Raw genomic sequence first — 27862 nt, forward strand, 5'->3', positions numbered from 1 at the left:
TCAAGCGCGCTTAGATTCACTTCGACGTTCGACGTGAACTGTTGCAGTGACCACCTCTGAAGACCACAGAATACAACGATACTACCTGAAGAGTTAGCAGCCACTACCGGAGATTTCCGAAGCATTCACCATTGTGAACATTGGTGGTGAAGAGATCATCCTACAGCTGACATCCCCTCTGGCAGCCAAGATGATTCACCTTCTCTATCAGCTTTCCTGGTTTCTACTGGGGATGAGCGGTCTTCGTAAGTACCTAACCCTTTTCTAATTAGTGAAGTGCAATTGAGTTTTTGAAGTGAAATGCCGAAATTTCGATCAAGTGAACTTTATGCTAATGCGTGAATTAATGACATTTTAACGCGACTGAATGACGAGGTATTTCATTCGAAGAGTCATTTTCATTCTTCGTTAGATTCCTCGAAACTTCGGCCATTTTTCAAAAATTCTTTTTGAATCCGATTTTCGTGTCCTACTCGTCCTACTAATGAAATGCCGGAGTTTAATAATAAGGCGTCGTTAAGCTGATATCCATGGGTCCAACCATCCAACTATGGTTGACTAGGTCGGAAACAATCGGAAATAGCATTGCCACTAACAGTACAAGGTGTACATCAAAATACTGCAGTTAGTCAATTATATTGTCAACCTAATGGATGGATAGAAAATGATAGGGTTGGTGTTAGGACTGTGATGTGATTTATCTAATTGTAAGTACTTAGGGATATAAACCGTGGCGTAGTCAGGAATTTCGTTCGGGGGTAGGGGGTCCAAAACCAGGGGGAAAAAGTTTTGAAAAATAGGGTACGAACAATAAGTAGAGGGTTTTAAACTAATTTTAACACTTTTCATAATCGAAAAAACTTCATTTGTTAAAGAAACATTTTGAAAATTCATGATTTTTCAATATTTTGTTTTATTTTATGAAGTAAAATAATTGTTTTTATATTTCTGGGGGTCCGGACCCCCGGATTCCCCCCTGGCTACGCCACTGGATATAAAACGTTTATTCCTAAGGTACGTTAAAGGAGACGATATTAAACGCGTGGATAAATTATGTCAGTGCTTTCTATCAATTGCTACATTGATGTTAACAGACAGCCTGAGCAACGATCTCGATTTGCTCAACACCGGTGTCCTCCAGTGTCTTTTCGGCAGCTACCTCGCGAGCTCGGGGATCTTCGCCTGGGCGCTCTTCATGCAATAGAGCTCACTCCTGAATTGGATCCCTATTATGTTCAGTGGCGCCGACTCCATGGGGCCTGCGGGGGCGCGAGCCCCCTCAAAAGTTCGTTATGGGTGTGAGGAAAAAATATGTCAGGCTAGTCGATTTTCCCCGGAGTGTCCAGATATCGAGATTCGAGTTAACAGGGTTCTAATGTCGATCACATGACTTCTAAAATGCTTAAAAAACTTAAAACTCACTACTTATAAAATTTCCCGGGGTTAGATCCCCGGTTTCGGCCCCCCAATATATTTGGTATGTCGGCAATCCTGATTATGTTTATTGTTTCACCAGACTTTTATTGAAAATGAAAAATTATAGTTGCTCTAATTAATCGATTGTTGATAATTACTGTACTGAATTCATGATATCTAGATCCTTGAATCGCATAAGTTAGTCGAATGACGGCGTCATGTGCTTACTGTCAAAGAAATACTCCGTGACAACGTTAACAATCGTTTTCATAGCATAGAATTGCAACGCAACAATGAATACATAACTAAGCTCGCCGGCATGGTGTGATGTTCAGAAAAATAGGTGCATAGAATTGTAATCACTAGATAGTGAAAATGAGATGTGAGTTATTGCTCATAGTTTATCGCTGTATTGGTACATATATGCAATGGCGTAGCCAGGAATTTCGTTCGGGGGGGTCCAAAACCAGGGGGGGAAATTTTTGAACTAAGTAATGGCTTTTGAACTAATTTTAACACTTTTCATAATCGAAAAAACTTCATTTGTTAAAGGAATATTTATTTAATTCATGATTTTTCAATATTTTGTTTTCTTTTCTGAAGGAAAATGAGTATGTTTTTATATTTCGGGGGAGGGGGGGGGGGGGGTTCGGACCCTCCGGACCTCCCCCTGGCTACGCCACTGCATATATGAATATATTTTCATGACATATGATCAATTTATGATTGATTTTGAATGGAATTAGGGGCCATGCCTAGCGTTAAATAAGTTTTATGACGCGATTTGTATTACCTTTGTTTTCAACATACAATCAGCTCACTTAGTGCACCGACCTGCTAATCTACTACTTGCACCGCTGTTCGCTGCAATGCCTTTATTAGCTTGCATTCGAGTTTGTAACTGGCGTCTTGAACGAGCCCTCGTGACTTCTTCAGGGTATTCAACTATTTATTATGCTCGTGGCAATGTTTTTCTTCCATTTCTTCCGTGTTGCCATTTGGGGGAGTCCGTTAATTACGTGAGGCGATTTCGGCGATCTCGGGCCCCTCCTTCCCCTTTAGGTGCGTTTACACTGTGTAACATGTTACATAAAACAAGTTACAAATAACATGTTTTGCGAAAAAATTACAAATCCGTGTAACATGTTACAAGTAACACTGTGTCACAAAAGAAAATATCATGTTATACAAGTTTTTGGTTTCCCGCTTCCTGTGGGAAACCAAAAACTACCCGTAAAACACGAATTTTTGTTTTAAAACACAGTGTTACATGAAATATGTTACACGGATTTGTAACTTTTTCGTAAAACATGTTACACGTAAAGGTGCGTTTACACTGTGTAACATGTTATATAAATATCTTATACGTAACAATGTGCTTGTAACATTTTTTATAAAACATTTGTTTTATAACAAAAGTCCGGCAGAACCAAAAATGCACAAATAAAATTGTTACAGATTCAGTCGCAGCCTACCCGTCAACTGGATATCTCCAGCATGCGCCTCACTTCTTTTCTGTCACATGTTACACGTTTTCCCCCTTCGTGCGGGAAACCAAAAACTTGTTATACAACACGAATTTTACATTATTTTTTATGTTATACACAATGTTACATGTACCTTGTTACACGGGTTTGTAACTTTTTCGTGAAACATGTTATATGTAACTTGTTTATATAGCATGTTACACAGTGTAAACGCACCTTTAGTGAGACATCGTGACAGTGGCGGATACAGATGGGGGGCGCGCGCCCCCCCCCTTGCGGGACCGCAGGCACGCCGACTTACAAAAAATATTGGGGGGGCCCAAACCGGGGATCTTTTCCTGGAATATTTTATAAGTAGTGAATTCTAAGTCTTTTATGCATTTTATAAGAGTCATATGATCAAAGTTAGAACCCTGATAACTCTAATCTCGATATCTGGACACTCCGGGGAAAATCGACAAGCCTGACACTTTTTTCCTCACACCCATAACGAATTATTGGGGGGCTCGGGCACCCTCAAGCCCCATGGAGTCGGCGCCACTGCGGGTCCGGCTGTATTGCCGAACATTGCAAAACCACAATTGTGACTTTTTTATATCATAAGATGGCATTGTCTTTACCTGTGACTTGATCATCTCTTATTACGATAAAAGTATAGACAACTCAAGATATGTTGCGCCCCCCCTTGAGTTTTTTCTGTATCCGCCTCTGCATCGTGAGAGCTGGCTCACCCCCTCCTCCCTCCCTGTAATCTTACGTGAGATTGTTCAAAATGCGTATTGTCAGTGTAAATACGTAAATATATTCTTCATTGCCCTGTATTTGTTTAAAGATAACTATATGTTTGACTAATTTTATTCATAATCAGTTAATACTTTTATTTTAGATTATCAAGAGCGCAAGTTTACACTGTTTCTTGCGGAAAAAAAATATGTGATACTTGCTGGGACCCTCCTTTCCCACGTTAGATTGGGTGAGAATCGGCTTGACCCCCCCTAAACGCCTCACGTAATTAATGGGTTCCCCCTTTCGGATTTCTTAGTGCCGTAATGCAGGTATTCTGTATAGCTACACCTAGGCTTCAATTACAATTGGAACTCAAAACAATTATTACAAGAATTAATATGTTCGTGGTGGAACTGAAAAATCTCTCTTCCAATAGCCCGGAAAGGGCATAACTTTGTAGGGCACAAATGAAGCGAATTTTCACTAGGCACAAATTAGTATATGCATTCGGCATACCCAAATTAGGTGAGCTACGCATGCGAATTTTTGCCAGGAATATGCTGGCGTATGCTGTTTTGCACTGTTTAGCAGTGGACGATTTGAAGCTTATGGGAGGAGTTCATGACGTTCCTGGGTTTGTCCAATAGAAATCTTGCTGAGCGTAGGTTCTCAGATACAAAAAGTGCTTAGAATACGATAGAAAAAACTGCACTTGATACATGATAGTCATGTCATGATGATAATGGCAGTGTACCAAGAAAAATATCTCGACAGGTTACAGCGTAATCCGGCCTCATCTCAAAATTAGCTGAAAAGCAGGAAGTTATTTGTTTTGTTTCCGTCTCAATCTTTATGCACAATCACCTTCACTTCCGTTCACGCGTTGAGTAGGTACGTATTTGAACAGCAGGGAAATGATAATTTCCGTTCTGATTTCCACGAAAAAATTTGTTGGTAAAATCTACACCGTCGTCATCCTAGTATGCCCAGTACTACTTCACGTACAGTAGCGTATCTGTAAAATGCGTAAAATTTATGCGCACAAGATTCAGGATGCCAAAGCCCAGTGTTATTCAGTACAGCTTAAAAAAAACTATGATAAGGAATGACCAATTGATTGACCAATGATATGACCAATTGATTGTTGAGACTTTTGTTGAATAACGTCTCATATCTTTTCATTTTATAGAATTTTTCAATTTTTTTAATCTTCGTCACATGAGTGCCCTTATTTTCATTAAATATCTTTATTTTTTCATTTTTTTCATTTTTTACGGTTTACCTTCTTTTATCCGATGTTTTAAGAAGCGTTTACACTTTGTAGCATGTTATATAAACAAGTTATATGCAACAAGTTACTTGTAATATTTGTTTTATATAAAATTTGTTTTATAAAAAGAGTTCAGCGGAGCAAAAAATGCACAAATAACATGTTACATATTCAGTCCTAGCCCACCCTTTCAACTGGCTATCCCCACCATGCGCCTCACCTCTTTTCTGTAACATGTTACACATTTTCCCACTTCGTGCGCGAAACCAAAAACTTTTTATGTAACACGAATTTTACATTATTTTTTATGTTACACACAATGTTACGAGTAACTTTTTACACGGATTTGTAACTTTTTCGTAAAACATGTTATAAGTAACTTGTCATTATAACATGTTACACAGTGTAAACGCACCTTTAGAATAGTGGCGAAAGCTGTTCTCATATAACCAGAGGAGAATTGAAATACTTAGCATTTTACTTAGGATGCAGTAAGAGCCATCTCGTTGTCGGCCCCAGACGTGTTAAAAATATCACACCAGCTGATCATCCTTTGGGGTCTTGCGAGTACATTGTTACCCTCATAGGTTATCATTTATTTATTCGTTATTTTTTATTTGGTCCATTGATTACGTGAGATGATTTTGACGTTTTTTGGACCCCCTCTTCCCCCTTTTGGTGAGATTTGGCTTGATCCCCTCCCTCACGCGACATTATTCAAAACGCGTATTTTCAGTGTAAATACGTTAACCTATGCTCGATTGCGTTATTAGTTTAGTATAGCATTTAGGATTACTAAGATCGCAATTTTACATCGTGCCTTGCGGGAAAAAATTACGTGATACGTGTAGTGATGGGTCGTTCGCGATAGATTCGTTCAAAACGATTGAATCACCATGTGAATCAAAAGACTCATGATTCTTTTCTTGTAACCAAGTCAATCATCAATCGGTCCCACTCTCGGAAATAAGTGCCGGGACATATGAGTTTTTTTTTGACTGGTTTGAACTTTGGAAAACGCTCAGGAATTAATAGAGAAATGGAATGCCACAATAGTGATAACGTGCATCAGTTCCTGATTTACAAGTAACGGTTATACGATTTTCAATGTGTGTAACGTCGATTGTGTTGATCATGAAGGATATAACCTCTATTGTCGTAACCACCGAATCCTTCGAATCTCGAAACAGGCTCTCCCAACGAGAAACGTTTTTGATAAATGAGTGGCCATAGTCATATAGATAAATAAGATTCAATATAAAAACTCAAAATGTTTAACTGTCAGCAGCGTGAATGTGCATCATAGGTGTGGTAACAAAATCTATGAATTAAATAATGATAAATATCTTAATTTAAAATAACCTACACATTTTAAAAGTGAATCCATCACATCTTATATCATATAATTGAATGCACTGAGTAGAATATAGGAACGATTTAAAAAAAATCAAAATCTAGCCTTTTTAATCAACCAATTAATACGTAGGTATATACCAGGCCCATGACGATCGAGAACGAGAATCTTGAAGGGGAACGGTGGATCCCACATGAGAGAAGAATCATGATTCTTCTATGACTGAATCAATTGATTGAATCTTGAAGTGACTTGAATAAAAATGATCGAATCAGCAAAGTGAACGACTCGCCCCATCTCTAGATACGTGCCAGTACACCCCAAATCCCCCAAGTGAGATTGGGTGAGAATCGGCTTGACCCCGTCCCCCCTAAACGCCTCACGTAATTATATAATGGATTATAGTGTAATAGGGTAACTATGAGGGGGATAGATCCCCCTCCAAAGCCTCAGAGAAGTAATAGTATCCTAATGTTTTCCCTGTTGTGATGATTTCCCGCGGAATCACTCATCACTCTGCAGCGCTGAGGGCGTGAACGTTGAAACCGCTGAAACTTTACCGGTGAGCCTATCTCACCTCAACCAGTCCCACAGAATTACGAGTGAAGCCTAAATTTTAAGTGCGGATATGTTGCAAAATATATTTCCAGGCATGTCATTTTTTGTTAAATTTCCGGACTTCTCGTTGCCTGGGGGAATCACCTCCCAGAGACCCCCTTTCATCCCTCCAAAGCATATACCTAGTTACGCCAATGCTCCCATGTATATTATGTGTTTTTGCTCCCTTCACCTCTTTGACAAGAGTGTTGTATGCAAGAGTGCGTAGTTTGTATATATTTGTGCCTTTTCTTCTCAACTCCCATCCCTCCCGTCTACTGCAATCCTTCAACTGAAACTTTCATTTCCACGGCAATTTCTAAATTGGCGAACTCACATAGTCCGCTATTAAACCCTCTGAAGACTGCTACATTGTATGAGAGGCATCTGGTTCACGCACCTCGATTTTGAAAGTGCGTCTCAGCGCTTGCAGATTTAGGTTTTTTTAATTACGTTAACATAGACAAAGGGAACAAAGACGCCTAGAAAAATTATAAATCTGTACCCATACGTAAAATAATTTCTTTCAATGTTCAATCCTTCACTACGCGCATGCATCTATTTCCTAAATTATGAAAGAGTGGGGAATGTTACCTGATTTTTCGCAATGCCGCAGGTCTTTTGATAAATTTTTCTGAAGGACACCACATTCTTAATCACCAAGAAGACTGGACTGCACCCTAAAAGCCTAGAGTATTAGTTTCCCCAAGATTCTTGATATTCGTAAGTCACCATTCTGATTCCGTAGGTCCCTATTCTGTGGTGTTGCTATATTTCTGCGATGCGACAGCGCCCATAAGGCAATATTAGGAACATATGGTCTATGTTAGGAATCTTCAAGGAAGTTGTAAGTATGTAGGATATTAACAACCTACTTGGGAACCGTAGACCATATAAGGTACTAGACGAGCCGTTGGGCCGGTACGCTGTAGCCAACATCACACGGAGGGTGATTGAGGGGAAGGTGAGGGAGCGTAACGTCACGATTGGGAATGCAGACGATATAGACTTTGGGGGGGAGATGGGATGGCCTGGGGTAGCGACTCCTCCCACCCCCAAGACCACAATGAAAGGAAAAAAATGAAATGCCTGGATATAAATTTCACATCATTTTGGCACTAAAAATTTAACTTTAAGCAGATGCAGTTATTGTACGTCAAAACTAAACAATGGTTTAAAAATTTTTTTCTCAGACGCTTTGGCGGGGGATCTATCCCCTCAACCCCCCCATAGTTATGCCACTGTCATATATTAAAAAGCTTTCAAAGTTTCAACACTAAATAGTGTGTTTTTCTGGTGTCCGCACTTTATTTACAGTAGAAAAAACGTGTTCAGTCGCAGCATTAGCTCCTGGTAAGGCAGCAAGTATTCCTTAATTTTTAGTGCATTATTGTATGGAATATGGTTTGTTTCAAAATGATGAACCATTTGTTCTCTATCTATATTTAACCTTTTTCTTATCAATATATTTTTTGATAATGATACCGTACCTCATTAAAAAGATCATTTTCGGAAATATGATGTATACTATGATCATGATTTTTTAAACATCATTCTCATTACATTCATGGTTTAATGTAATCCAATGAAAATTTTCAATATCAATATAATATACCGTCCATTCTTCCATATAACGTATGCAGTAAATATGGAAATTTTTAACGTGATTCTTGATATCTGCACGATTTATTGCACTTTGTTCTTATATCTGACTTACATTCTTACCGATATTTAACGGAGGAAAATTACTCTCTGACCGCTGTTGACAAAGAAATTTTTAATTTTTAAATTCATTCGGCACTTCGATTACCGAAATTTTATCGCCTTCGATAACTATAATAACATTTTGAAAAAGAAGTGATTGATTGTGCATAAACTCCAGCTAAATTTGAGAATTCTTTTTCAAAAATCTCATTTCTCCGTTGGTGAGGCTAAACATTAGCGCTAAATATGGGAGAACTGCCAGGTGATTCATCCGAGGTTCCGGGGAGAGAGCTTTCGTGCTCATTGTGAGCGGCAATGTTATCTGGAGGATGATAGCACGTGTATGGAAGACTCGAGTAAAGAAGTTACGACGCGCGGAGTTCTCGTTGTCCCTAAACACAGGAGTAAATATAGACGAGTTCAATGGAAAGAGGAAGCTATAACCCAAAACAATGCGCATGACGGCAGCAAGGAAACTAGGTATGCCACGCGCTCTGTTTTCCAAGATACCGCTGAGTATCGTCGACAATCCGAATCATGCCATCGGAATCCTGGAAATGAAGTTTGAGTTTGCCCATCGTAACTAAGAAACAGAAAGACAAACGTTGCTGTTTTAGGATGTGACGCCTGCAACTCTTCGAAAAGCTATTATTCTTTTACACATCCTGTTCTTGAGTCATTTCCAAAGCATCCGCATTTAGTTTATTGCTCGTGATGAGGTGACTCAAGAACAGATCCGTACCCGTGGTGTGTTTATTGACTGTAAGCCTTGAAAACAAGATTCAAGTTTTGAATGTGGATTCTTTGCTGTTTCAATAATAACGTGAAATTTCAAGACCACTATGAACAATTCATGGAAAATCAAGAATATACGATTTTGAGGAGGTGGGAGTTTGTAAAATAAATCAACAGATCGGTCTTCTGCGACGCTCTCGATGACAATATTGTTCAGTTCCATGTTATGTCCTTGAATTATATTGCGCTCACAAGTGACGGCAGGAGTCACGTGATCCCAAAAAGCGTCAACTTAGTTTAATGCCTACATAAACTTTTTTTTCTCGTTGACGAAAATTTACACCCAAAAGGAGCGCCTGAATATCATTCGAACAAGCCAAAACGACACGAAAAGACGCGTAAATATGCCAGCCTAGACAAACTTGGGCGTATCCAGGAATTTATTACGAGGCTTAAAAATCAAATCATTTGCTCATAAAATGCGAAATTTAACATGTTGTGCCCATTTTGGGAAGTTGGATGCATTCCCTTCATCACGAACTAGGTTCGGCCCTGAAGATAAATAACGGTTTTAAGGTTCGAGCGCTACGTTGCGCAGCGAATTATTTAAATATTATTTATAGATGAAAAAAGGAAATGAGGAAACAAAGCTTCATACGTTTAATTTATTTAGATGACGATCCTAAGCTGTGCGAAGTCGTTGTCTGGTAGGGAACCGAAGTTTTAACTGAAGCCAAAGATAAGAACCGAAGGAAGAAAGATAACCGCTGCTGGAGGAAACTTGCATATTACAAGCTCTAGTTTGCCGCCTTTAGGGACCAGTAAGAGCCCTTGACGAAGTTCCTTTCCCTGCGAGGCGTGCAATTTTTCCTTGAAATCACTGCTAACCCAATAATGTACATTGTTGCCAGGGATCACACCCATTGTCGCCGGAATTCTGTAGAGATGAGTCATTCTCCAAAAGACGTAAATTTTCCACAGGCATAATTTAAAAAAATTAATTTTGTTTGTATAAGGACCAAAATTGTGCAGTTACAGTTTGTCAATTGTGTAATTACAATTCATACAATCTAATGACGTAAGTGGTAGAGATCGTTAGTAATATTTACACTTTTTTATTTTTCATTTAGCGTTTTCTACAGACATGATTATATTGGATTTGCCTACGAACATGACATATATGTCCACGCACACGACAGAACAGGAATATTACGTGTTTACTTACGAGAAAAAGTTTGTTTTATTTGCCATTGGACATTCTGTATTTAGTCATAGTGTATCACTTTGCAGTCCACGGAAATGATAATTTCCTATAAATTAAGTTTTATTAGAACGTAGGTTTCCGCGGCGATGGTTTGACCTCTGCATTTCTTCCGGGTTTCCTTCCGCGTCAGCTTGTTAGTAGACAACAGTTTCGCTGGCTATCCTGCCAGCGTCTTCAGGTCGAAGGTATCGGCTGTCGGTTTCTGCCTCGCTTATATACCGTAGGCTGGATGGGAGCTGCACTGCGATTGGCTGTTTGACTGGTCGCTTCTATCTGATTGGCTCTCTCTTGGATTACTCTTTTCCACGCGCTGTGAAGGAAGTATCCATCTTCTCTATTGAAATTCAATGGTGTTTTTTGAATTTCTATTGCTTCCCTGATTTGCCTTGGGAAGTATCGGGACTCCTTAGCTAAAAGTTTCTTTTCTTTCTCTCTCAAGCTCTCAGCCATCGCCGAACATGCATGGTCGGAACCTGGCCACGACATAAAATTTGAAGAAAAGAAACTTTTAGCTAAGGAGTCCCGATACTTCCCAAGGCAAATCAGGGAAGCAATAGAAATTCAAAAAACACCATTGAATTTCAATAGAGAAGATGGATACTTCCTTCACAGCGCGTGGAAAAGAGTAATCCAAGAGAGAGCCAATCAGATAGAAGCGACCAGTCAAACAGCCAATCGCAGTGCAGCTCCCATCCAGCCTACGGTATATAAGCGAGGCAGAAACCGACAGCCGATACCTTCGACCTGAAGACGCTGGCAGGATAGCCAGCGAAACTGTTGTCTACTAACAAGCTGACGCGGAAGGAAACCCGGAAGAAATGCAGAGGTCAAATTAAGTTTTAGTTGGGACTGACAATAGGTTAGGACACTGTCCTTCCTACACTGAACTTGCATCATAATGCCGTAAAATAAATCGCAATTGTAATTAATAAAAGGTGCAGAGTTACCTCGTTTCACTTGTCCACGGAAATGACTGATGATCTTGGCTCTTTCAATAAACTGAACTAAACTTTTACTTTAAGCATTAAAATATTCACTAAACCAAGTATAAACTCAAGCAACCCAATATATCTGACAATCTCCTTCTCTGCACACTGGTTATTTAGGGCTGCCACCATCTCCTATGAATAATTCCACCTTTTCCTTGTGTGTCCACGGGTATTACTTTTTTGGGAAGGATAAATGCTTTTTTATTTTATAATAAATGTTATGAAATATAAGTAACCCCAAAATACTATTTTGGAACGTTCATATTGTTGTAACTTGTTTAATTATAGATTTTTTTATAAATTATTTAGTAAAGGTTGTTAATACAATAAACACCTCTTCGAAAATCTATGTGGGACGGCCCACGGACATGTCGAATCATAGTTGTTGACGTTAAATTTGGGAAATATAATTTTTTCTTCACTAATTTGTTACTAAAAGTAACAACAATAATAATAGGCCAGTTTAGTATTGCTTCAATATTATTATATTTTTTAATGGCAGTCGATGGACATAATTTTGTACGATTATGGAAGTGTGATCCAGACAATCCTACATATTTGTATATTGTTCTTAAGCCGAATCTCGCAGGAGCACTTTGTTTGAATGAAGCGTAGGGCGTGATTTGCCTTCTGGTTTGGATTCTTTGATTTTTCATTTATAGTTAATGATACGATGAAAATAAATCTACAAAATTAGCGTCAGCATAAGAGAAGGAAAATGAATAAAGCATCCTTTCAAGAAACATTTCGATTGACCTGTGCTCCTCTGAGGATTTTATCTGCCTGCAGATGCACTTCGCTCAGTCAAGCTACCTGCATCAATGCTTTCCCTTAGAAAGTCTCCTCATGAAGGGATGAGCTGGAAGATGGGAAAAAACGAATGCGAATTTATGACCCCGATTATTTTTTTGTCGCACACCGTGATGGATCAAAACACAGGAACACGCTAAAAGCAGTCAGAAATCCTACATGCCCATCCAGCGTCAACAATCTAAACTTTTACAAGCGAAATAGACACTATTCCAGGGTTTGCATCTAAAGCCTGAATCACACGATCATTTTTTTTCGTCGCGAAAGTGATCACTATCGCGATCACTGCGCAAAATGATCGTCGCCGGCAATTGTTTTTCGCGATCGCGATGAGGATTCCCATCGCTATTTTTCATCACTCGTCCGGTCGCTTTTTCCGTCGCTAAAACCGTCACTAAAACCCCATATCAGCCAATCGGAACGCATTCTCCTATGGAGCGATTGCAGCGCAACGTTTGACAATTGTGGGAACGACATAAATAAACAAACACGCTATATTTCGTGATGTGGGTCCTATGACAACGAGCTGTGATATTGGAAATGATGCGAAAAGCGACGGCGGGAGTGACCGTGTGATTCAGAAAAATGATCACTGGAGCGATTGCTTTTCGCGACGGGAAAAGTGATCTCGATAGTGATCACTTTCGCGACGAAAAAAAATGATCGTGTGATTCAGGCTTAACGTACGGGCAATTGTTTTCATTTCAACGAGACATTTTCTTGTGGCGCAGTCTAACGCTTGGATCGCCTTGACCTTCAATCGGAGTCGGACTCGGAGCGTCTGCTATACGGGCTCAAGCATCCGCATCGCCTAGATTTTTTTCACTGAGCGTTTTTCAGCTTGATTGCTTGAGATCTCGGCAAGGACCACAATGCGACAACGCGGTTTCAAGCAAATATCCCGTTGATTCGCCAGTAGTTCGGGCCGATTTTACCCTAATTTCCTAGAGCTATTACATTTTGAACACCAGCAAGAATTTAGTATCAGGGCTTTCTGTTATGTTCCTTGAATTTGATTTGTGTGTGTGTTAAAATATACTTACATTAGCAGCAGTAATTCTCCCAAAAATATCATCCATAACTGATGCAGAAACATTATTTTCCTCACGTAAGTTTACCACTTGTTCAATTGTTTTCGAGGCAATTACCGAAAAATATTTTGGATAAGCATGGCTTTGTCAGACATGGGCTGATGACTCGTATTGTTAATGATACAGAGTCAGTATTCTCATTACCGGCTGAAAAAAAAACGAATCCTCTAAATATTACGTGATCATGAAAGTATAGTAGAAAACAATCTCATTTCTAGTTTTGAAAAATTTCTCCTTACCAATAATACTTTCATGGTATGATGAAAAATTATCATTTTGAGAATACGTAAGTTTTAAAATACGTATTTCAATCAAAATCTCGCCAAATTTTTCTTCAGATTTCACAGGTGAAAAATTTGAGAATGTGGATAGCCTAAGCATCAGGGTTGCGATTGGCGGTTGTTTCCCTAAAATAGCAACAGTTTGTCTCTCTTTCAATTGTCACCAAACGAACCCCATCCGCTTGCATACCCTGTTTGCTTCATTTTATCTCCCTATGGAAAAAAGAGACACTCGGGAAAATATTGAAAGCCATAAGAATCAGAAGAATGAAAGGAAATAAAGATATTACTATCGGAACAAACCGAAAAAATACAAACGATTGGGATTTCCTATCGCACGAGTTTTATTCGAGGAATTTTTGTAACGAATACTTTTGAATTATTTAAAAAAAGGTTAGACAAGAGTTTCCTTCCTTTCGTTCAAGCCTTCTTTAGAATTATGCAGTTATATTTTTTTTCCTAAAAAAGTTTTAATTACTCTACAAATTTTACAGAAAATAAATGCCTTACGGCGTCGCTTCGACAAATAGTTGAAGAATGAGTAGTGGCTAATCATAACAAAGACAATTAATGAACGGTGCTTCACATTTTATTTTTCGGAAATCCGATTGTGGTTCCAAAAACTAAGCTGTACGCTGCTTTGAGAGTGACCAAAATGCACTGACCTTGATTGGTATAGTCAATGGTTTAAATTATGGCTCTTCCTTAAATTAAGCACATAATGAAGTCTTGGATTGACTCCCCTTATTATTTTAACTCCGATTATTCAATATTTTGACGCATATCAGTTTAACTGCGCACAAAACTCGTCAACACGTTTAGTAGCACCCTTATTGCAAAAAATATTATCATAGGATCACGAGTGTCTACAGAAACGAAGACATTCAACGAATGGATGTGAAGGCTCTTTATGTATATAATTCAATTTTTTGCCACATAATTCAGCAGCAAGCATCAATTTTTTTAAAAGATACAGGCGATTAAAGTTTTCCATTATTTTTCTTTATTTCACAAAGAAAATGTGGGTTGCGACAGTTGCTAATTAATCCCGGTCCCGATCACACTTTTACTAAATTATGTGTTTCGTCTTTAGAACCTCTTATATTTTCATTAATAGAGTAAATCTAATAAGTGCTAATAGATATCTCCAACAAACGATTTCATAGCGATTATAATTCAAACCGTCAAAGAAATTGACCGATTTTTAGTGAGATATCAATACATTAAACTACGTACTTGTTTGTGTCGGTGAACTCCTTGATCCTCTATGTGTTTACATCTTCAATGAAGATAGAGATTGAAATAAAGCAACCTCAATGCAAATAAATAAGTAAAACAGGGTTCATAAGTTTTATTGGTGCTCCATGAGAGATACTTTTCACATCTAATGGGCTCTTGCAAGAGTTCATTCATGAACTCACTGCCACATGACAATATCAGAGATTTTTGGATTGGCATGACATTGTACAGTGATTGATTTTTACGGACGGAAGTGGACATTAACTGGCCTGGAATCAAAATATGAATTTTAAACTTGTATGACTTTCTGATTTCTAGTAGATGCGATTCATTTGCCTCCAACCGCCCTCGCGCAATGCATGACCTTCGAACCACGCATAAAATAACTGCAGGCCAGCTATGAAGGCGCCGGCACAGAAAAAGCTAAGGATGTCAAGGGCTTCGCGCTGCATTAGAATAACAGTTGTTATGACATAGAAACCTCCACAGATGAAAACTCCAATTCTAAAGTTCATTCGCAAAACCCTCGCATCACTGGCGCTCAGCAACAGGACACACGACATAAAGCCCGTTGCTTAAGGAGATTCAAAAATACAAATAAAGTAAAGTTTTATCCGGTTCCGATAGTTTCTTTAACACTTCCTGTGAGAACGAGATAAAGACGAGAGAAAGATGAAGTGAGTGGGGATAACTATTCTGCGAAGCTTCCACTCGTGTAAGTCCAGATGCTTCAAAGATTTCGACCATTATATTTCACGCACGTTATAATTTTGCTCTTTATGCAGCGAGTTAGAGCAGTAGCGGATACAGAAAACACTCAAGGGGGGCGCAAAATATATCTTGAGTTTCCTTGACTTTTGCCGTAATAAAAAATAATCAAGTCGGGGGCGCCCCCTGCGCCCTCCATGCATGTATCCGCCACTGACTTAGGGACATCACTTTAGGATTATAAATAGTATGTAAATGATTTTATAAAATTGTGCTTACACGGTGGGCATTTCCTTCACGTTTGATGATCTATGCATGCCTACAAGCAAATGGAAACAGATGACCATTCTCTAACTAGATGTGAGAAAATAATATTACCATCGATCACACAACGCTTGGGTTCACGATGGTTCATTATATTAAAACCGTTAAAAAAAATGTACGTACGAGAAAGATGCAAATGGATATGTGAGCGTGAATTTTGCCAATTTTTCACTCAATATTTCCAGCATATTGAACAATCTAAGACAATAGAAATGTAATGATGCTCACTATCTTTAAAATTGCATAACAGATATTTCACTTAGGAATAGTTATTTTTATAGGTAGCACAATAGCGATGAAAGACCTTCTATGATATTCAATGTATTAGATTTGAAAGGAGACAACTTCATACAGATGAATATCATAATCATATTTCATGATAATGATATTCATCTGTATGAGGGTTCATGATGTTTCAAGGCCAAATTAAGAGCGGGCTGCTACCTTTCTCATATAAAAAGGTTTCCAGTCAATCACCGACATTACATTTGCAAACATGCTGTTAAAAATTTCCGACTTGAATATAAATCCTCAATTTAAATGAAATTGTTTACAACTCTTTCCGCGCATAACAATTTTTGAGAGGGAAAAATGGTACACCGAGGCTCCTTAATGTATATTTATAACTGTTTACAAAAGAAGTTCATTGTTTTTTGAGCAGGTCTGTTTTCCGGAAAACTCACAATCGAAACTTTCTTAATAACCACGAAGAAATATATTACGCCCCTAATTATCCACGATTAATTCTTGCGTGGCTAAAATCTGTAAATGAGACGAAGGTCTCAGGAAAACATCAGAAATTTTTAGAGCGTTGTTTATCTTCGAAAGTTAACCCTATGTTGGATGGAACCTTTGGTTGATTGTTGCACGAATGCCTTGAGATTTGTACAGTCGCGTTCATAAGTACTGCAACGAATTGATAGGCGCAGATTCGCCGCAGTTCGGAAATATGAGTTTCGATATCTTCCGTAGTGCTGGAAGGAGGGAAATTTGTACAAAATTTTCGCTATATTTTTATAACTACATCATTCCTGGAAAATGTATACGGGATATGTAAAATGTTTAATACTACATGAACTGTGCGGTGCAAGTGTAAATAATATTGTTTATCGTTTAATAAATTGTTCTATACTACATGAACCATGCGGTGCACAGTTCATGTAGTGTGCAATTAAACACAGTGTGCAGATAAAAAATTCACTTCCATAACTTCAATTTACAGGGTGTTTAAAAAAGAATATGTACGTATTTCGAATGAATATAGTTCTTGAACTTTAAGACACACGAATATGAAACTTTATACGCATATTTACGAAGCTTTCTAGTTTATACTGCAAACGTTCGTTATGTCTTCCATCACCGATACGAACAATATCACATCTATACTCAAATTCCTTTCATACTCGGGCAAGCATTTCCTTCGTCACTGATGTTATCAGGGGCGCAGCTAGGAATTAAGGCTAGGGGGGATTTCAGGCGCAAAACACTGGAGTGTTTGAGGGAGTGTTCGCCGCCAGGGTAATCGGGAGGTGCGGGGGCCCTCCCCTAGAAATTTTTTCTTATAAATCGTTCAAAATGGTTGAGATTTGGCCTTCTGAGGGATATTTTATTGATATTTACATTATTCTATAAGTAATATTAATCCAGTTAAGTGAAATGGATTAAACTTAACAATTTCTCTGAGCTCTGGGGGGGGGGGGATTTATTCCCCAAACACTCCCCCCCCTCGCTGCGCCACTGGATGTTATGACAGTATGGATCCGATTCTTCACCTCTTCAAGGTTCTGTGGAAGTGGTGGTACATAAATTTTGTCTTTATCGAAAACCCAAAGGAAGGAGTCACAGGGTGTCAAATCCGGTGAGCGTGGAGCCCAGCTGAGAGCCTAAGGCCGTTTTCCAATCCACGTAGTATGCAATCTTATTCCCTCGTTCTCTTTCTCCCTTGCACCCTGCTCCCTTACTAATGCTCTACTGGCGCCATAAAGTGTGAACGGAAATAATGCGAACTATTGACAGTAACGAAAGATGAAGCGCGGGGTAGTGTTAAGGCCGTTTTACACGGTACACGGAATTGCGCAGGTTAGAGCTGCATTAATTTCTAAAATGGCGTGGAATTGCGCGAATTCATGAACGAAATTAGAACAGGGGCTATTTTGCCGTCTCGCATCCACGCATTCTCGCATGTGTTCTAGCAATTTACCGCTTTACACGACGCAATTTTGATTGCGCCTTCACACGTGCGTCAGACTGCGCAATTCCGTGTACCGTGTAAAACGGCCTTTAGGACATCTAGTGGTGATTTTAGAATCAATTTCACCTTTATACTTATATTTTTGCTGGTGAAGAGCAAAAATTCACAATGCCGATATAATATTACGTAAAAGAGCTCACCCGATAAGCACAAAATTACTTACAACTCCAGTTCAAGATTTCTGAGTTTTCCATTGCCGCCATTTTCACGTCCACTTCCTACGAGGGCACGTTAACGAGGGAGCATCCGCGTTCCTTTGTTCACTTACCCTTCGTTCCCTTGCGCCCTAGCCGATTGGATTCACCCTTGATGTCGTCACATCCGTAAGTTGACGAATGAAAAGTGCACTAAGGGTGAATAATTGCGAATTGGAAAACGGCCTAAGTCGCCAGCTCCTTGACGACCAATACAACTGTTCCGTAGAGTTTCATCAACGAGGTTGTAAATATCTGGAGGCGCTGTTTCCGAGTTTTTAGCGTGGTCAAAGTTCCGCCATCTTGGTTTGACAATTTTTGGAATTAGTCTCCGACTGATAATTTGAGTTGGCTAAGTTTTGTTCTGAAAATGAACTCCATTAGGTAAAAACCATAGGGCTACCATAATCATTGTATTTCGCTGGTGATTGTCATCTGATTTTTCCGTCATTCGCGATACTTCGGTGTATGTTAGCCACTTTACTGGTGGGGATATACATGAAAATATACTTCATTACTGTGATTGTTAGATTTCCGTTGTTAGATATCGTTTAAATTAAATATCAGTATAAGTGAAGGTAAATGATTAGTTTACTCTCGTAAAATAATATTTTCAGCTGGTTGTAGAACGTAACTGGGGTGATTGATAATAATTTTTCCCTGAGAAAAGATGAATGAGTCATAACTTCGCGAAGCCTACCAATGAAGAAAGAAAAACAGGTTTGCATTGTATGTTCCATAAGTTATTTTAATGTATTAACGAATTACGACCAAAAATTTCACCCAATAGTAAGCTTTGACCCTTACGGGATTGTCAATGTTTTGGTCAAAATGGGCGTGTCTTGTCTTACCCATGCACCTCCATTCCGGCCGCACTGCGCTCCACCCTCGAAACCAGTGGTACCCCCTCCAGATATTTACAACCTCCTTGAGTTTCATTCAGATATTCACTTACTTGGCGCTCCAAGAAAGGGCACTGTATTTTGTGGCCCCGTATTGTTGAAAAATGAAGTTGTCTTCGTTCAGCCTCCGAAACAACCGAGGCGCAACGATGGCTAGTTTGGACAAAATAATACTTTGTATTAAGTATATTCTCTTAGAAAAGCCCTGTACCTTCTCTCGCAAATTGGCCGATCCGTCGAAGTAGGTTCATTTTCTTACCATTTACGCTGTGGTCTTTTGATGAGACATAACGAACGTAAAATATCTACATCTACATAATACCCCGCAAGCCGCCAAAAGACGTGTGGCAGGGGGTGTTAGGACACCAGCCATTTACGAATAAAAAGGAAGTGCTCTAAGGAAATTACGACTAGCATTTATTAAAATCCTATATGGTTTGGGGGAAAAACGAATTTCCATATCTATCCGTTCGGCAAAACATCTCTCTCAATTTATCGCTTCTGTCGCACCTTGAAATATATTGCGGCTCTAATCTAATAATTATGTTTTCCGTGTCGCTCTTAAAGATATCCATTCTCAATTGTTCAAGGAATCTAAGGCTACCGCGCAGCCTCCGAGTCTCCAGCGGCTCCCAGCCTAATTCGCTTAACATCTGGGCATCGCTGTCTGTACGCCCATAGCGGTTAGCGCGCAGACTTCCTTTTCTAGTTCAGTATTTTGTTCAGTTCGCGGATTAAGTCTTTCTGCATCGGATTCCATACGCTCGCTGCATATTCAGAGTGTAAATATATGACAGATCTGAAGCAATATCACTGCAAATAATTCCACTGTGTGACACAGTTCAGTTTGATTTTGTGGCACTAGAGGACTGGTTCGTTCGCCGCGGTTAGGGTAGTGCATTTTCAGCCCCAAAAACTCTATTGTAAGTCCTCAGTTCTTAGGGCCCTTGGGGCACGGGTTCCCGTTATTTTGAAGTAACCAAATTTTAGCGCGTGAATATAACCTCATTTGGATCATGTTGAGACTAGGAAAACATAACTTTTCTCAGTTCTGAAAAATAAGGACCGGCCTAATTGTAGCCCCTTAATATGTCTCGGCACCCCATTTCCAGAATTTATTGTTATCAGTAAACATAACTTGGAAAAACATCTAGTAGTAGCGCTACATCTCGCGCTGTACCGTTCTTATGACGGCTAGAATTTATCCCGCCCTCGCCCATCCGAATCTATCTAACGAACCCATTCTTCCCCAACAGGTCCAAACTCCTCTTGAAGAGCGGTGTAAAATATTTCTTTGACTTGTAAACTCGGCTTCTGAAGTGTAAACCCCCTGAAGTCGAAGGACTTCTGATTGCAGTTCCACTTATGGTTAAATTTTTGGAAAAGGAGCACCATCTATTAACAGCAATAACCTTAGAATTTGATTTTACAGTGACCGCCACATTGTCGATGGCCATCCTGTTGAAGTGGAAGAAACCAGGTGCTGCCAACGTATTGTCAAAATTATCGCTGGCTTTAAGTTGTGTCGCCGCTCTGACCGTGCTCTACTCGGGTGGATACATCAGCATGAAGCTGTACAGCGCAGACGATGAAGAAGCGTGCGCCTTTTTTGGCCTCAAGATCAAGCCTAATGAAACTCACTCAACAATGGTTGCTCACACAAGCAGCCAACCAAAATTCAAGGCAAGCGGTGAGTATCGTAACAATATTAAACGGAGCAATCATGTTTTAAATTACAAGGTGCTTAGGTATAGTTTAATATAGATAGTCACTTGCTTGATAACATTTTCTCAATAAAGCCGAGGGATAATTTTCGAGTTACCACCTGGGTGTCTCACTATCAATTAATAATGAACGTTGACAAGAAATACATTTAAAAGCATTATCTATAGGTACTGCTTCTGTATATGATTTAAAAAAAAGCTTACATATAATGAATACACCAATACGCAACAACTTAACTGTGGACTAAAAAAATTATTTTCAAGGTCAAAAAAAGTATCAACTAATTGGGAGAAAATGTATGCCACCATAAGATCACGTTAGAAATTACTTACAATTAGAATACTTGATCATCACAAGCATGCGCCAATCATTAAAGTTAGACATTCTGATAAGAGAAATAGTGATTCACAACGCTTAATTGGCTACAAACTAGAATTTTTTCCTAAATACAAAGTTTATTGCTAACCCTTCTTATTAAAATACCAAGTTCTCAAAACGTGTGAGTAAATGTACTCATTTTGCGAAGTTAGAACTGTAGTCCCAGAATTCTGGATATCAACAATTGTGTACTCTTAGATAGCCATGGACGGAGCAAGTGGCAGTAAGTTTCACAAATGTTCTTGGTGAAATGGAAATTACTTTTACATTCAAGCAATAATCACAATGAAACTCTATACTCAGCACCTATTTATTTGACCTCATCTCTTCCTTCGATTATTTCAGTTGCTTCAGTTTTCTGGATGGTAATAACCGAAGATTGCGTTATGCTGGATAAAGTGCTTCTTTGGATCGGCATTTGGCTATGCATTGGCGCCATATTATCATTTTTCTTTGTCCTCAAAAATGCTTCACACCAGAGGCGAATTGAGAAGAAGAGTAGCGAAATCAAAAAGGCACTGCTGACACGCCTGATGAATAGCCACCATATGAAGAAGTTGTCAGCGGGTGAGGATTCCACTGCGACGAAAATCAAGGGGCACACACCATCTGTTTGTTCTCCAGTGGGCAGAATTGTTCATTTCGGAGTTAGTAAGTATCTATCGTTTGATGTTACTTCTCTCTTTCCCAAAAGATGAAAAATTAAAACATCCAAAATCGAAGCAACCCAAGAGATGCCTAAATATAATGATAATTTCTTTCCTGGCGTATACTATGAGTATCGACTACGCCATGGATCAGTGGCGTAACTATGAGGGGATGTGGGGTGAGGATGAGAGGATAGATCCCCTCCAAAGCCTCAGAGAAACAAAAAGTTATTTAATACTATAGTCTATTTTTTTCAATTTCATGACTGCATCTTGCTTAAAGTTAAATTTTTATTGTCGAAATGATTTAAAATGTATATCCAGGCACGAATTTTTTCAAAAATTTTCCCGGACCTCCGTTGCTTGGGGGGGAGAGGGTCGCCACCACAGGCTATCCCATCCCCCGCAAGGCATATTCCTAGTTACGCCACTGCCATTGATTATTATATCCATTTCGGCCGACGCTAACTCGTTTTCTCCCAAAGCAGAACAGGTTTATATCTTCCCGCCAAGGTTGATGCTGAAACGAAAACGTTTTTGTTAGTCCGAGGGTTTTACCAATAATGGCTGGCTCGTAACTTTATGCATCCGTAATTGTACTGCGAAATGCTGGACCAGCCCACCGCCGCTTCATGTCGAGGTTTGAAGTGGTTGTCGGTCGGCCAGCTCAACCTGGAGGAATTGATTTTTTTCTTTCGCATCGAATACAGCAACTTACAAGTATATCAGAGGGTTTTAACTCCTTCTACTCCGCTCGCTACGGCCTCATAATGCTCGAGGACTTATATTATTAATTGGGTAGGGATATAACGCTATATACTTTTCTAAACTAACGAGTGCTTTACGGCATCGGCAAAATGATTATTTATAACAAATTTTTTGCATCAATGCACGTTGATACCGGTGGCGTAGCGAGGTGGTGGGGGGGTAGGACCTCCCCCTCCGAAATATAAAAACACAATTACTTTGCTTCATCATAAAACAAAACAAAAGATTGAAAAATTATGAATTTACAAAATATTTCTTTGAAAAATGAAGTTTTTCGACTGTTAAAAGTGTTAAAATTAGTTTAAAACCATCAACTTAATACCCTGTTTTTTCAAAAAAATTTCACCGGCTTTGAACCCCCTCCCCTGAACGAAATTTCTGGCTACGCCACTGGTTGGGAGCCATGCAATATCTTTAGTGAAGCAAAAAATTTAATAAATTTCTTCTAAGATTTGTTTGGCTTTGAAGCCAGTCCATAATTTTTTGAGCAATACTGCATAAGTGTATTTGGTTCATCGCACGACACCGATAAAATAATGCAAGTAATTGTAAGAAAATCAAAGGAAAACAGTGATTTTTGCTGTGCAAATCAAGGAATTGCGGTAACAGAATTCGTATAACTCTGAAAAGGATTTAATCTTTCGACACCTCTGAAATACCAGTAATTAAAAATGATTCCGTGTCATTAGGCTTGATTTCCGATTCCCACCTGATTTTTCGCAAAACAGAGCGAAAGTCATCGCTCACGCTGCGGTGGGTACCATTACCTACCGTTTTTTTTAAATAAATATTAGTATGAGATCCTGCTTAAAGAGCTCAACTTTCCCTAAATTTACTACGAAAATTCTGTGTGAAAAAATTCATTATTTTCGATCAACCTAAGCAGATTCATCATTAGGAAAACATCAGAATCGTATATAACTGTAAAAATAACTATAGTAGCTGGGGCTATAGCCCCACCCCCTTGGGTATCCAATTTACACGAGATAAAATGGTAATTTTTTCCGACCCCCCACTACTCCTGGAATTTTCCCTCCTCCCCCCCTTGTTCGTTTCCCGTATCCGCCACTGCCTGAGGTCGATCAATTAATGCATGTCAGGAACAAATGAGTTAAATTATACATAATTTCACACCTGTTTCACTTAACTGCATGCGGGGAACGGAGAAATTTTGTATTTTCAGTGCGACATAATTCGTCTCTCTCTCTATCTCTCCTTTCACAGGAGCTCCATACCGGCCAGTGCCCAAGCGCATCTTGTGGACCACGACTGCAGCCATCATCATCTTCTCCGTGACCCTCGCTGGAGCCCTACTTCTGAATCATTACTACAGCAACACGAAAGAGAGACTCATGTACAGAAACTGCGTGTCTCGAGACTACGTTCCACTGAAACACATGGCCAGCGGGGGTGCCTTGTGGAAAAATATTACTGGTAAGCATATGAAATTATAGACGCCGAACAACTAACACGCCTGTGAGTATTTGTTAAAAAAAAGAGTTAAAAATATTTGTGATTGCGAACAGGTCCTTTTCTTTTCAGCTCCGCGGTCTCCGCTTAATTATTTCAGCGACCAACGCGATATCCCAAAATTTAGGATCAAGTTTTAATGAGGCCTAAAATTAACCAGAGGAGGCAGAATCTTGGTGGAAGAGGTTTTAAACCTCGAAATAAATATACGATAAACAGTAATTAGTTTACATGGGATATCCGGAACAGGGTTTACGAGGTGGTACAGTAGAATTTGTCTCCATGCCTATTTTACTAACAAGATTCAATTAGCAGACTTATATACTTCTCCGCTATATTATAAATTGTCCCTCGCCATTTACGAATAAACGTGATTTTCATCTGAAATTACTACTGATAACACCACTGAAATGCATTAAGTCAGTGGCGTAGCCAGGATTTATAAATGAGGGGGAGGGGTTTACCGGAGATTTCGGGGCCTTTCCTTCCTAGGTGTACGGAAAACACCCAAGGGAAAGGGGGGGAATTTTTTTTTTATTTTTGCCTTTGAAAACGTGATTTGTAGGACTCAAAAATAGTAATTTTCTCCGAGTATTTATTAAAATAAAGTAAAGGCAGTGCTTTTAAAGGCTCTTGGGAGGGTTGTAAACCGGGGGGAGGGGGGTAAAATAGCCTCTTTTTGTCTTCAATCATTTACCCCCCCCCCCCCCGAAAGATCCACCACTGCTTACACTCCGTCCTTCTAAAGCCTTTTCATACATTGGAACGGCACGTCTTCTGATCGTCATTTGTTTCTGTTATTTGATTCACCAGATGAACTCCATCTCCCGATGCACATTGTCTCCCGCGACGAGTGGATGGCGATGCCGCCTAAGGAAACCAAACCCCTCAAGAACCCCGTGGGTCACGTGATCCTCACCCACAATGCCGAGGGATCCTGCTCCACCCACGACGAGTGCATTGCGGCCGTCCAGATGATGCAAGCGAACAACATGGGCCCCCGAGACGACATGCTGGACATCGCCGGCAACTTCTTGATCGCCGGGGACGGAAGAGCGTACGTGGGAAGGGGGTGGACCGCGAGGGCCGACGACGCCGGTTACTTCACGAACGACAGCATCACCGTCATGTTCATGGGCACAGCAGTCAATACCACACCGACTAAGGGGCAGGTGCAGGCTTTCAATGAACTGATTGGCGAGGGAATACGCGATGGGCACGTTGCTAAGGATGTCAAGATCGTTTTGGGCCGCAAGAGCAAGAAATCGGAGCTCAAGGCTTTGATGAACTGATTAATGGACACTCCATTATTCAGGTCAATGGATGCTCCATTTCCTTGACTTAATTTATATCCCACCCCTTTTTCAAGTTCCGACTGAATTTAATGTGTTTCATAGAGTATTTGTGCAGAAAACTGCAATATTTCTGGGGTTTGGAGATAATGAGCCGGATGATTACAGGTCCTTATAATTATTGCGATGACGCTTATATCACAGCGAAAGATGGCAAACCTTTTTTTGGGCACAAGAGTAAGAAGTCCTGTCTTAAAGCAATGTTCAATTCATTGGATATCGTCGTCCTACTATCTTGCTATTTCAATAGTTCACGTCTTTGATGCTCCCTCTTTCATGCTCCCATGGCTGTGTTTCATGGAGTGGTTTCGTAAACTTTGCTAACAGCCCGCTCAGGGGACAAAATAATTCGCCTTCTCTATACGGTTCGATTCTAATAGACTGATAACACTCCGAGGAATCTAATTTTTCTCATGGTAAGAAATATAGGAGGGAATAAGCATTGAATTTTGACGATTTAATGGTGTTCCATCACCTCACGTTTTACTTCTTCATATATCTCTCTATTCCCATTTTCGTTTTTTTTGTGCAGTAAATATAGGCTTTACAGGCAATTGACGACAGCCAGCTTTTAGGGAGAAATAATGTGTATTCATCGGACCTAATTTCAGACCTGACAATTGATGGTTTCATAGAGTTATTCCGAAAAGCATCCGAACTGAGAGAAAAATTGAAATGGCAGGATAGCTAAGGACTTTTTATTGCTTGTGGATTATATTTGTTTTTAATTTGGTTTGCCACCCTTTCATGCTGTTTTTAAATATTTTTGTTGCAAATATTGGCTTCTCAGGGCACTATTGACAGCCAGTTTTGCGAAAATGGAGAAATGCTCCCGTCTGATCTCGTTACATGCCCATTTAAATGGCATATTTTTTAGTCAATATTTAGCTTTTCCCTTTTTCTTGCTTCTATTAAATATTTTGTGTCGCAAACTTAGCTGTAGTTGCTGTGATCACAGGGCAATAAGCAGCCTTTTCAGGGATTGTATTGATGTTCATCCGTCCGACCTTTTTACGGGTCCAATCTATTAATATTATTTCTTTTGCTAACGTTTGAGAGAGAAATCAAATGATTTCAATTGATTGTTTGTTTTTTGAAAGAGCCCGTTGTATTGAACCATCATCATTTCAGCCATATAGATGTAATCATAAATCTTCACTGGGCTCCTTGTTTGAGTGAATTGATGATGGTTCCCTTAGATACATTGTAGTTTGTAGTTGTTTGTTTGAAATTGCAATAAATAAAAATGTAAATACAACTGTTTCATTGGACCAAATTAGCCGTTAAGTACTACTTTTCTTTTCCGTCCGTATTTCACATCATTCTACCATGTTAGAAGATATGCATTCAAATACTCGACTTCAAGGACCATGGAATCGCGCTTACAAGACCCAGAAAAGAGTAGGAAGAGTCGGTAATAACATTATGGATAGTAATGGCTGAAAAGCCAATTACTTTCGGATCGTGGAATCCACAAAAAATGTTCAACATTATAACCAGTAGTAACATAGAGATTAATTATGAATACGTATCAAACTTATGCTCGAAATCGCAGGTACTTGATTTTTACAAGGTCAATCATTGTACGGACACCGAAATTTATCCAGCATCCACACTTTAATTATAAACAGATGTTAATCGGAAAATCAACGAAGTTTCATCGACAAGTGACGAAATTGAATACAATAATTACAATAAAATATCATATACTGAATAGATTTTGTCGACAGGATAATTATTTTCTGTTTAAGTAACTCCAAACGTGGAGCGAGTCTCCAAGGTAAGTACGATTCATGACTTAGAAACATCAGCGCCCTCAAAACGTGGCCAAAACTCGACCAACCATGAAGGGATAAAAAATCACACGAGATTCACCAAAAAAGCAAGCCGCGTATCCCTAGAAAATTGCTGGAACTCAGCTGAACGGTGAAAGTAGATCTGAGAGGTTTTAGATTTATGGACAACATTTTTAATAACTGCATGCAATGCTCCTGCGCTACTAGAAAAGTTTATTTTCCATGATAGAACCTTGCAAGATATAGTAAGAACATGCAATTCCAAGGAGATACGCCCGGAAAGCATTTGTGCATTCTTCTGTGTGCATGTGCCTTTCTTCAGTGCTGTAGTTGGAAAAAAATTTAGGCTGTACCCACCAAAAATTCCAAAAGCTGAACATGTAT

General features: G+C 39.4%; 1 protein-coding gene across 1 annotated transcript; it reads left to right on the forward strand.

Annotated features, from left to right (window-relative positions):
* LOC124159261 lies at positions 1 to 26935 on the forward strand. The gene is made up of 5 exons (XM_046534959.1): positions 1 to 245; positions 20775 to 21032; positions 21791 to 22096; positions 24085 to 24294; positions 25144 to 26935. Exons 1-5 carry the CDS (start codon positions 191 to 193, stop codon positions 25620 to 25622), a joined length of 1308 nt encoding a protein of 435 aa, XP_046390915.1. The 5' UTR covers positions 1 to 190; the 3' UTR covers positions 25623 to 26935.
* The last annotated feature ends 927 nt before the right edge of the window (positions 26936 to 27862 follow it).

Source organism: Ischnura elegans, chromosome 1, assembly GCF_921293095.1.
Source record: "Ischnura elegans chromosome 1, ioIscEleg1.1, whole genome shotgun sequence".
Classification (NCBI taxonomy): domain Eukaryota; kingdom Metazoa; phylum Arthropoda; class Insecta; order Odonata; family Coenagrionidae; genus Ischnura; species Ischnura elegans.

Bases quoted from the DNA above. Each gene is read 5' to 3' on its own strand.
- LOC124159261 (XM_046534959.1), top strand. From the start codon at position 191: ATGATTCACCTTCTCTATCAGCTTTCCTGGTTTCTACTGGGGATGAGC. The intron at 22,097-24,084 runs GTAAGTATCTAT...CTCCTTTCACAG, and splicing joins AATTGTTCATTTCGGAGTTA to GAGCTCCATACCGGCCAGTG. The intron at 24,295-25,143 runs GTAAGCATATGA...TTGATTCACCAG, and splicing joins CTTGTGGAAAAATATTACTG to ATGAACTCCATCTCCCGATG.